The sequence below is a fragment of the Chiloscyllium punctatum genome, chromosome 4, assembly GCF_047496795.1.
Source record: "Chiloscyllium punctatum isolate Juve2018m chromosome 4, sChiPun1.3, whole genome shotgun sequence".
Taxonomy (NCBI): domain Eukaryota; kingdom Metazoa; phylum Chordata; class Chondrichthyes; order Orectolobiformes; family Hemiscylliidae; genus Chiloscyllium; species Chiloscyllium punctatum.
In genome coordinates, this window is record NC_092742.1 from 20680468 (window position 1) to 20692521 (window position 12054).

The 12054-nt window shown below is 46.7% G+C and overlaps 1 protein-coding gene across 1 annotated transcript; it reads left to right on the forward strand.

Annotated features, from left to right (window-relative positions):
• Nucleotides 1–1697: 1697 nt before the first annotated feature.
• LOC140476118 (NPC intracellular cholesterol transporter 2-like) lies at nt 1698–12054 on the forward strand. Its single transcript, XM_072568219.1, has 4 exons — nt 1698–1875; nt 6535–6639; nt 9614–9786; nt 11750–12054. The coding sequence occupies exons 1-4, from the start codon at nt 1791–1793 to the stop codon at nt 11834–11836; spliced, it is 450 nt and encodes a 149-aa protein (XP_072424320.1). The 5' UTR covers nt 1698–1790; the 3' UTR covers nt 11837–12054.

Consider the following 12054-nt stretch of genomic DNA (forward strand, 5'->3'; position numbering starts at 1 on the left):
GGGGGAGGGGGATGGGGGGGATGGGGGGGAGGGGGATGGGGGGGATGGGGGGGATGGGGGGGATGGGGGGGAGGGGGATGGGGGGGATGGGGGGGAGGGGGGATAGGGGGGAGGGGGATGGGGGGGATAGGGGGGAGGGGGATGGGGGGGATAGGGGGGAGGGGGATGGGGGGGATGGGGATGGGGGGGATGGGGGGGATGGGGGGGATGGGGGGGAGGGGGATGGGGGGGATGGGGGGGATGGGGGGGAGGGGGATGGGGGGGATGGGGGGGATGGGGGGGAGGGGGATGGGGGGAGGGGGATGGGGGGGAGGGGGATGGGGGGGATGGGGGGGAGGGGGATGGGGGGGATGGGGGGGAGGGGGATGGGGGGGATAGGGGGGAGGGGGGATAGGGGGGAGGGGGATGGGGGGATAGGGGGGAGGGGGATGGGGGGGATAAGGGGGGAGGGGGATGAGGGGGATAGGGGGGAGGGGGATGAGGGGGATGAGGGGGATAGGGGGGAGGGGGATAGGGGGGGAGGGGGAAAGGGGGGGAAGGGGGGGGGAGGGGGATAGGAGGGGGAAAGGGGGGGGAGGGGGATAGGGGGGAAAGGGGGGGGGAGGGGGATAGGGGGGAAAGGGAGGGGGATAGGGGGGGAAAGGGGGGAGGGAGGGTGATGGCGGAAAGGGGGGGAGGGAGGGGGATAGGGGGGAAAGGGGAGGGGGAAAGGGGGGGAGGGAGGGGGATGGGTGGAAAGGGGAGGGGGAAAGGGGGGGAGGGAGGGGGATGGGTGGAAAGGAGTGGGGGGAAAGGGGGGGAGGGGGGAAAGGGGGAAAGGGAGGGGGGGAAAGGGGGAAAGGGAGGGGGGGAAAGGGGGAAAGGGAGGGGGGGAGGGGGTAGGGGGAAAGGGGGGGAGGGGGTGGGGGGAGGGGGAGGGGGAGAGGGGGGGAAAGGGGGGGTGAGGGGGGAAAGGGGGGGAGGGGGGAATGGGGGGAAGCGGGAGAGGAGGGGGGGGAAGAGGAGGGGGGGAAGAGGAGGGGGGGAGGGGGAAGAGGAGGGGGGGAGGGGGAAGAGGAGGGGGGGAAGGGGAAGAGGAGGGGGGGGAAGAGGAGGAGGGGGAAGAGGAGGGGGGGAAGGGGAAGAGGAGGGGGGGGAAGAGGAGGGGGGGAGGGGGAAGAGGAGGGGGGGGAAGAGGAGGGGGGGGAAGAGGAGGGGGGGAGGGGGAAGAGGATGGGGGAGGGGGGGAGGGGGGGAGGGGGGGGAGGGGAGGGGGGCGAAAGAGCGGGGAGGGGGTCAGGAGAGGGGGGAAAGGGGGCGGGAGAGGGGGAAGGGGGGAGAGGGGGAGGGAGGGGGGATAGGAGGGGGAAATGGGGGGGAAGGGTAGAGGGGGAGGGGTGAGGGGGGAAGGTAAGGGGGAGGGGAGGTGGGAATGGGGGCGGGGAAGGGGGAGCAGGGGGAGGTGAGGAGGGATGGGAGGGCAGGCGGGAGAAAGGTGAAGAGGGAGGGGGAGAAAGTGAGGTCGGAGGGTGGACAGTGGCGGGAGGTCAGGTGGGCTAATGGGGAGGGGGAGGGGACGGGTCGGTGTCTGGGGGCGGGGCCGGCGGTGGGCGGGGCGAAGGTGGTGAGTCACGCGCTGATTACGCCGAGCGGGTGGGCGGGGTTTGTTGCCGCCGTTGCGCCAATCGTGTGGAGGCGCTGCGGTGGGTCATGTGAGCTGGGGCCCTGGAAGGCGGGTTCGAGCTGAGTTTATAAATCCGCCCCCTGACAGCCGGCTGCTCCTTGGTCGTGCTCCTGTCCCTCCGAGCGGTATGGAGAGTCTGTGTCGCCTGTTGGTCCCTCTCCTGGCCCTGGGGGCTCTGTGTGGGGCTGTGCCTGTCAAATTCCTCCAGTGTGGTGAGTGGTGGGGGTGAGTGGGTGGGGATGGGGTGAGTGGGTGGGTGGTGGTGGGGGTGGGTGTGGGGGTGAGTGGGTGGGGGTGGGGTGAGTGGGTGAGTGGTGGTGGGGGTGGGTGTGGGGTGTGGAGGGGTGGGTGTGGGGTGAGTGGGTGGGGGTGGGGTGAGTGGGTGAGTGGTGGTGGGGGTGGGTGTGGGGTGAGTGGTGGGTGTGGGGTGAGTGGTGGGTGTGGGGTGAGTGGTGGTGGGGGTGGGTGTGGGGTGAGTGGTGGTGGGGGTTAGCTTCCTGTGTTCAATGGATCCAGTTCCTTTATCTTCCCTAATTCTGTTGTTAAAACACCTCCCTGATTTATTTGTGCAATTCTCCTTGCACATGCGCACCCCTCTGCAGCAATTTTTTTAAAAATCCCCTTCTGTTCCCCTATATAAATTATAAATATGATAGAGGTATTTAATAACCAGATTCTGGATTAGTGGTGCTGGAAGAGCACAGCAGTTCAGGCAGCATCCAAGGAGCAGCAAAATCGACGTTTTGGGCAAAAGCCCTTCATCAGGAATCAAGACAGAGAGCCTGATGTTCCCTAAAGTGGTCTGCGAGGAGACGTCCAGTCTCCCCAATGTAGAGGAGACCGCATCAGGAGCAATGGATACAATAAATGATATTGGTGGATGTGCAGGTAAAACTTTGATGGATGTGGAAGGCTCCTTTAGGGCCTTGGATGGAGGTGAGGGGGGAGGTGTGGGTGCAGGTTTTACAGTTCCTGCGTTGGCAGGGGAAGGTTTAATAACTACTCCAGCTATAATATCATGGAGTTTAAGAAAACTATTTGCTTCCCTCCACTCTGTCAAGGTATTGTACTGAAAGCAGTCAATTGTGGTGTGATGTGTTGTGACTCATGTTCGCGTGGGCTTGTTGGTATGTCAAAGGCCAGTTCATTTTATTTGCTGTGAGAATTGAGTGTATTTAAAAGCATGTGATCCTTTGAAAGATGTTTCTGTGTGATGGTGCTGATAAGTGCTTTGTGCTGAGCAATTTGAGTTTTCTCGAGTTCAGCCGACTTGAGTACAAAGTTTGAACAGGAAGTACATGGGACAGTTAGATCACCATAACTTGACATTTTGCTTAAAGTTGTTTAACATGGAGGGGGGAGGGGGGGAGAGAGAGGTGGGTACGAAAGTTACTGTAGTTTACTGCAGTGAAGGAGAATTTCAATCTATCTGACTTCCCTTATTTTTGAATTCCACTTTTGAATGGACCCCTCAAATTTAAAGTTTCATGCTGATCTCTCTCTGCACCTTCTGCAACTATGCCATTGTATCTTTTGCTCTGTTCTATTATCCTAATGCACGTTAGTATAATTTTGCTGAAGTGCATTGTACGGTTTGTATTTCAGATATTATAATCCAGACCACAGGAACAGATATCATCCACTGAGGTGATTCTTGAACTGCAAAGTGCACATTTCTCACCTTTTTCCTGTCAATCTGCTGCGGGAACTGTAGCAAAATAGTGCTTTTGAGCTCATCAGACCAACTCAAAAGATGACTAAAGGTGTTAAGTTGAAGGTTGCTTCCACCAGTGTTTTATCACCAAGATGTCCTTGATTCTAGCGAAGCCATCCAGTTCTCTTTAAAGTATAATTAAAGTATGTATTTGGAAGGTTAGCGTGTTTTGAGAAGATTTGTATCTCAGGTTGAGATTCTGGATATAGGTTTGCTTGCTGAACCTTCCAGCTCAGTGAGCAAACCTACATCCAGTAGTTGGAAGGTGGTGTTCTCACTATGTGGGCAGCAAGATGGCTCATTGGTAGCACTGCTGCCTCACAGTGCTGGGGACCCAAGTTCTTTTCCAGCCTCTGATGACTCTGAAGCTTGCATGTTCTCCCCAGTCCGTGTAGGTTTCGTCCAAGGGCTGCAGTCCCCCCCCACAGTCAATAGATGTGTAGGTTAGGTGGATTGGCCATGCATAATTACCCATAGTGTCCAGGGATATGCAGGATAGGTGGATTAACCATGGGAAATGCAGGGTTATAAGGATAGGGTGGGACTGGGTGGGGTGTTCTTTGGCAGTTTGATGTGGACTCGATGGGCTGAAGGGTCTGCTTCTACAATTGGGATTCTGTGATTCTATTTCAAACCATCAGATTCTCAGTGTATGGAGCTATTTGTTAATCTTGGTATCCATAATTATCTTCACTTTATATCGCCCCCTTTTCATCTTGGTCAATGTGTTGATTGGGACCACCCAGTTTCTTCTGCACCCTAAGCCCTTCGCAGCCACAGCACTGCAGGAATTTTGGATTTCCTTTCACTTCCTGATCTTCCTGCTGGTCAGTGTTCCCCAACAGAAAACACGAGTTAGTTTCAGGCACTGCTGAAGTCAGTTGTTCTTAAAGACAATACAGCTAAGTGTTTCACATATATGTTTAAATCTGCTGCCATTTGCTACTGAACTTTGTGCTCTTTCTCTTTATATTAGATGAGAGCATGAATTTACCAGGTACTGAAGCATAGTGTGCCTCCTGTGTCTTGGTTCAGAAGTTACAGGAAGGACTTTTACTTCCTCTGTTGAGAATGTTGATTCAGCCTATCCAGAATATGGCTGGATGCTGTTTGCCAGTTGCTGTGATGTTCCTTTAGAATTATTGAATGTCGGTTAGACTTGGCCTTCTATTGTCCTGAATGAGTTATTCCAGCTGACAACTTCCCACTCTAACAATTTTGATGTTGCTCAATGTGCCAGTTGAGTTTTTGAGGCTTCATATTCGCCACTATTGAGGCTACCTTTTTCATTTATTTTGTGCTCAATTCAAATTCTAAAGCAATGGTGACATTTGCATTTACTCTATTATTAATCCAGGCCACTGGTCAATAGCAATTAGTCATATCTCCATTCTTGAATGAGCTACCCATGACTTGTTACTATTGAGAAGCATGTTGGTATGAAATCGTCTGCAGTCCTCACTTTCTCCTCGATGAAATAATCAGTGAACAATGTTTGGTACTATTCAGTATCTGAAGAGTCAAATGCTGGCAATCAATTGTCTGGCAAGACCTGAACAGTATCCAACCAGGGCTGACAAGTGGCAAGTAATGTTCGTGCAATGCAATTGCTGGACAATTACTACCTGCAAAAGAGAATCTAAAAATCTCCTATTGACAGTAATACCATTAATATCAGATTTCTGGAGTTTACCATTTTCCAGAAGCTGGGCTGCACTGACTATACAAATAGTGTCTACCCAACAAATCAGAGGCAGGAAAACCTGCAGTGAGTAACTCTCCCCTTGACTCCAAAAAAAAAACCTTTCCATCATCTGTGTGGCACAAGTAGAATGGAATGGAATAAGCTCCAGTTGACCGAGCGAGTGCAGCTCCAACAATGCTCAAAGTTTGGCAATGTCCAGGGCAAAGTAATGCAGTTGATTGGCGCCTCACCTTCAGCATTCACCTCTGCCTTGCAGTGTTGGCAACATGTAGGAATTATAATGTGTACTACTGTGACTCTCAGGTTTCTCCACTGGTATCTTCCAAACGTAGGACCTCTATCACCTAGAAGAACTTTTAAATTTAAGAGCGGTTTTAGTCTGTTTTTAATCAACCAACAATTTTACTTTTTTCATATGTCACCGAGTCAATATTCATAACTTTTAATTTCTTCCATTTCAAGCCTTCATTTTTGTTTGCCTGTTGCCAGCCACTATGTTCAGAATTGTTGACAATGTTTATCTCCTCCAAATGATCCCAGACTATGGAAACCAAATCTACGTTCTGATGCTGAAACGCTGTGGAATGATAGTTTGCACTGTGGTTGTCATCTGTGTTAAGCATTGTCTAGGAACCCCAGCAAGGATCAACACACTAATTTTGATTGCATTCTAGTGAACATGTTAGTTTTAATTCAACTTTAAATATTGTGTTTTTCTTGTCACAGTGCAGTGGTTCTTCAGCATCCCTTTGCTTTGCAAAGCATGCAAGTCAGGTATATGCGACTGGATGTCTGTTTCTAAACTGTGGAACTGTCCTAAATTGAACAGATTTGCAAGAGTCATCCACCATTTCCAAAGTTAATCAAGAATATCTGTCTTGTACAATATGAAGAGTCTGCTTGCCCACTCAATGTCCTCTCCCCTGACAGTTGCATTATATTGTGCAGATTTTTTTTCTAGTGAGGGTGAAATTGTTTTTTCTTAACGTGCTGGGTCCCTAAGTTTGCTCATTTTTACTATGGCTCATCTGCATATGTCCCCAAAGGATTGTCTTTGGTTAATTCATCCCAAAATTGATGCTTTTTTTGGTACCCTGCTTAACTACTGAGCATCAACTTCCTGGCATGTATCTATAATAATTTGATTGTTTTCTGAGGAGGATTATGAGAAGGTAGTTTAGAATCCAGTGACTATTAATGTTTCCAGATGGCGATTTCATGTGTTTTGAAATTGCTGTGATGAAATTAGGCATATAAGTAATCTTATTGCTGCAGATTACGTAGAAAGTAATTTTTAAATTAAAACCTGTCATTCTAGTAGTCATCTTTTGCTTTGAATGATTTTATATTGTATTGTTGCAATATAAAATGTAGCAGTTTATCCATCCACTCTGTCAAGCTTCTGTTAATTGTCTGTGCATCTAACTAAGTGACATGAACTTTCTGTTACAGAATCTACAGCAGAACAAATTATAGTGGATATCACTCCCTGCCCCATTCAACCATGTCATCTTCGCAGAGGGCAAACATACAGTGTGAATGTCACCTTCACGAGCAGTAAGTGAAATGATAAAAGCAAATCTGGATTTGAAAGAAGAAAACTTTTACATTGAATGCGTGTGAGTTGTTATCCTAATCAGTGGGGTGAGCTTTATTATATACTTTTTATTATATATTGTATTATATCATAAAGCACCCCTCTAACATGAGTTAACAGTTTATACTTTCACAACAAGAGGGAAAAACATACTCTATCTCATCCTTACCAGTTTTCCAGCTGCAGATGCATCTATCCATGACAGTATCATTAAGAATGACCACCACACAGTTTTTGTGGAGACGCAGTTCTGCCCCCTCATTGAGAATAACCTCCATGTTGTGTGGATCTATTACCGTACTAAATAGGATCGACTTCAAACAGATCTAGCTGCTCAAGACTGGGCATCCATGAGGCCCTGTGGGCTATCAGCAGCAGCAGAATTGTATTCCAGTACAATCTGTAACCACATGGTCCAGCAAATCCCCACGCAACCATTACCATCAAGCCAGAGAGCAATGCTGGTGCAATGAGGGGTGCAGGAGGGCATCCCAGGAACAGTACCAGGCATACCTAAAAGGAGGTGCCAACCTGATGAAGCGACCCGATCAAGCAGGATTACTTTTGTGTCAAAACCATAAGCAGCAAGTAATAGGCAAAGCCAAGCGATCCCACAACCAACAGATCAGAATTGAGCTCTGCAGTCCTGGCATGTCCAGTTATGAATGATGGTGGACAACAAAACCACTGGCTGGAAATGGAGGCTCCACAAGTATCCCCATCCTCAATGGTGAAGGGCCCAGCACATCAGTGCAAAAGATAAAGGTGAAGCTTTGACAGCATACTTCACCCAGAAGTGCCAAGTGGGTGATCCATCTCTGGCTCCTCCAGAGGTCCCCAGCATTAGAGTTACCAGTCTTCAGCCAATTCGGTTCACTCCATGTGACAACAAGTAATGGTTGGAGACATTGGATACTGCAAATGCTATAGGGTCTGACATCGTTCTGGCATTAATACTGAAGACTTGTGCTTCAGAACCTGCCACTCTCTTCACCAAGCTGTTCCTTTATAGTTACAACTCTGGCATCTATCTGACAATGTGGAAAATTGCCCAAGTATGTCCTCTATATCAAAAGTGAGACAAATTCAACCCAACCAATTACCACCCTGTCAGTCTACTCCTGATCATCAGCAAAGTGATGGAAGGTGTAATCAACAGTGCTATCTAGCAGCACCTTCTCAGCAATAACCTGCTCAGTGACACCCAATTTGGGTTCTGCCAGGCTAACACAGCTCCTGACTTCCTTACAGTCTTGGTTCAAACATGGACAAAAGAGCTGATTTCCAGAGGTGAGGGTGACAGCCCATGACATCCAGGCTGTATTCGATAGTGTGACATCAAGGAACCCTGGCAAAATGAGAAACAGTAGGTATCAAGAAAAACTGTCATAGTTGGAGTCATACATGGCACAATAGATATCCTAGAGGTGAAATGGAGGCCAGCCATTTCACCTCTAGGATATCTGCAGGAGTTCCTCAGGGTAGTGCCCCATGCCCAACCATCAATGACCTTCCCTCCATCATAAGGTTGGAATTGGGGGTGTTCACCAATGATTACCCAGTGTTCCATTCCATTCATGACTCACGCTGAAGTAGTCCATTGTGCGTGGTGTGCTGCTGCCTAGTCTCCTGAAGGGGAGCAGACTTCACAGAAAACTCCAAGAAGAAATCAATTATCCAAACGAAATAGTGCCTGCCCATCTCGTTTGGATAATTGAGGTTCCTCTGTATACGTCTAAACTCTCCTCGTAAGACCATCCTGTCATATCCAGGATCAACCAGATGAACCTTCTCTGGACTGCCTCCAAATGCCTCCAATTTGATTCACCAAATGAGACTGATGGTGAGTATTTTGTTCAGATAACAGATTGTTCGGATAACTGATCTGATCGTAAACAACGGAAGCATTTGTGGGGCGTTGAAGTCTTGTTTGAATAATCTGAAATTTGGATAATTGATGTTCAGGTAACCAAGGTTGCTCTGTATAATCCTTCCTCACTTAATTGGAGAAAAGTTGTTTCCAATCCACTGCTTTGTCTGTTCAACTGTTCTTCTCTATCTTTGAACTCTATCCCCACCTATCATTTGCTCCTGTCGGCGCACGCACACTATTCTAGTTATCCGTTTGGACGAAGGGTCACTGACTCAATGTTAACTGTCTCTTCACAGATGCTACCAGACCTGCTGAGCTTTTCCAACAATTTGTTTTTGGTTTGAACTGAGTGATGTTTGTGACATTAGTCATTCTTTTGACTGGCTACTTTTGTCTTTCCAGCACTTGTTTTGTGAATGCTTCATATTGTGTGGTCTTAGAAATGGGACTAAATTACAGGTGAACCAACTGGCATTTATTTCCACTTATCGCGAAGTGTTTACTATTTATATTGGTAGATTATAAAAGCTAATACTGTTTTGCTTTGAATATAACTTGGATCACTGTCACCAAAAGAATCAGACTTAGAATTGTATTGACATTGTCTTGATCTTTTTAATCCCTAAAATAAAGTTTAAACCCAGCTCTGGTTGATGGCAGAATCTCCCCTTGCTGTGCTGTTGCCAACTAAAATTAATTGTCTCCAATTTCTGTCAAAGTCACAATACAAATAATCAGCAGAGACTTGAAAGATATCCATGATCTCAGGTTAGTTCAATGACAGTGGGGATTCAGTTGTTTATTCAAGTAGAATGCAGCGTCTGACTAAACTAAGGAAGGTCTTGCCCAAATGTGTGAAAAGTTTCTAAAATGACTTGTTTAAATTTTCATTGCTGCTGATGAGCTAGGTGAAATGCAGCCAAATGCCATAGCGGACCTGTGTACTTATCTTTATCTCAAACCAAGTGATGGAACTGGAATTGCAGGCACAGTTGTGCATTTTGCTGGTTGGTAGTAACTTTTTTTAATGTGGGTTAACCATATTGTAATCTGTTTTCTAGCCACCTTGAGTAAGACCAGTGAAGCCAAGGTTTTTGGTATCCTAGAAGGGCTTCCAGTTCCTTTTCCTATTCCTAACCCTGATGGTTGTAAATCTGGAATTAAATGTCCCATCCAAAAGAACATGAAATACAGCTACGTCGCTTCACTACCAGTGAAAGAGAGCTACCCAACAGTAAGTGTTTTCATGAAACATTAAAATGCAGAATAACATCGCTTTTACTTGATCGTTTCGTGGCTTGTTTGCTCAGCAAGACTTTGAAAAATTTTGTCGATCAAACAACATACTTTTATTGTCTGACTAAGTGGAATCATTTGGAACAAATCTGATGGTTGAACCCACGCTAGTAGTGAGGGAATTGTCATTCTAACCCTATCTGGTGATTTGTGGCTTGGTGGGAATGGTGTGATGAGGTCAGTTTGAGGTGTCAAATGATGTTTCATATTTTTTCAGGGAATTAGTGCTCCTGGTTCTTCGTGAATTCCAATTTGATGTCAGTTTCTCTGTTCTTTTTGGGAGCAATGACAGTGGAAATTTCTGACCTAACAGATAACTCTGCTTAATTAATCTCTAGCATATGTTCCAAGTTCTGCTCGGTTTGCCTGTAAAGATTTGAAGGTTTTTGAGCAAGTTAGTTGAAATTTGAAATTATAGTAGCTTTATCTCAGTGAAATTTTTTTGTGCACTAAAACCTAATCAGGCAATTGCCAAGTTGAGGAAGTTGATTAATTTAGGGACAGTGTAAGAGTCAAGAGGTGTTGACTTCAGGCATGGAGTGAGAAGCAATAGCATTATGGGACTTTGCCTCACAAATGGATTGTACTTTTCTTTTGAGAATGTTACCAATTGCAGATTTGAAAAATAGGAAGTTGGGCAGTTAAGCTTGGTGGAAAGAGTCAAGGGAGCAGAATGGATTTTATGGCCAAACTGAGTTTAGAGGATGTGAGAAATGTAACTTGAGGCCTTGTGAGGGGAGGTAATTGGAATTTTGAATAGGAGAAAGGAAGTTGTGAAACTGCCTTATCAAATGGTCTTGTTTTTATAACCAGTCGTAAGCTCCTCACGGATTGAGTATGGCCTGAGAGATTTGCATCAGAGAAAAGTCTGTTTTGGAATTCCAGGATAGTTTGGGAATAGTCAGTGGTTTTGGCACAGTCAATGCTTTTTTGTGATCCACTGAGGTCTGATGGTGAATGGTTAATTAGTGTTCTATCCATGCCTTGGTCGAAAGGACCTTTAGCTGAATCTCTATTTTGAGAGAGAGAGGAGGAGGGTGAAAGAGTTTAATGGCTTCAGAGGCCTGGGCATCAAAAGATGCAGATGTGGGTGTAGATTGGTAGCTGTGGAAATGCCAGAGGTGTATGGAGGGCCAAAAGATTGGCAATTAGAATTTTAAAGTGAGTTTTCTTGCTGGCTGCAGAGTTGGGAAACAATGAGATGTGGGTGGGGAGCAATACCAAGAAGTGATAGTAGCTGGTCTGTGGTTGACTTAGTGTGTAGTGAGACCATGTGATGGGAGAGAAATAGCTTTTTAAATGCACCAGACCAATTTAGAAGAATAGAATGTCTACAGTGTGGAAGCAGGCCCTTCGGCCCCACAAGTCCACACTGACCCTCTGAAGGGTAACCCATCCAAACCCATTCCCCTACTCTATATTTACCCCTGATTAATGCATCTACCCTACACACCCCTGAACACTATGGGCAATTTAGCACGGCCAATTCACCAAACCTGCACATCTTTGGATTATGGGAGGAAACCAGAGCACCTGGAAGGAAACCCACACAGATGCAGGGACAATGTGCAAACTCCACAGGCAGTCACCAGAGGCTGGAATTGAACCTGGCTCTCTGGTGCAGTGAGGCAGCAGTGCCAACCACTGAGCCATTGTATGGCCCCCTTTGTATATAAATTTGTATATAGTTTTGGAAAAGGTGCTATTCCCTTTAATGAGGCTGACTGGAGGTCACTGGTGCAATGAAATCAGTGCCTGAGAATTGTTTTGCATGTTAGGTTTTAAATGAATATGGAGTAATTTAACCTTTATGCAGGGGATTGTGTGGTTTTACAATGTTTTTAATCTTTTCTGCTTTTATTTTTCTTTTCATTTATCCTTCCCATCACCACCCTACCCAGATTAAGTTGGAGGTTAAATGGGAACTGAAGGATGTGAACAACACAGATATCTTCTGCTGGAAGATTCCAATCCAGATTACAGACTAAACCAGATCACGAAATACTAATCCCAACAAGTGCTCCTTGTATCTGGATACTGTGGAAAATTAAGCCAGACTTCTTTTGAAGAGATTTTTTGATATTTTTACAAAATCTTGTAACTTTGGAACACAGTTTTTAAAATTTAATAATGAATTGTCCTTTGATTTAATGCTAAGAGTTCTTGTGACTTAACCTTATTAGGCCATTAAAGGCATTAACTACAA

Coding starts and splice junctions, on each gene's coding strand:
- LOC140476118 (XM_072568219.1), top strand. CDS start 1,791: ATGGAGAGTCTGTGTCGCCTGTTGGTCCCTCTCCTGGCCCTGGGGGCT. Junction 1,876..6,534: donor TGTCAAATTCCTCCAGTGTG/GTGAGTGGTGGG, acceptor TTTCTGTTACAG/AATCTACAGCAGAACAAATT. Junction 6,640..9,613: donor GAATGTCACCTTCACGAGCA/GTAAGTGAAATG, acceptor TCTGTTTTCTAG/CCACCTTGAGTAAGACCAGT.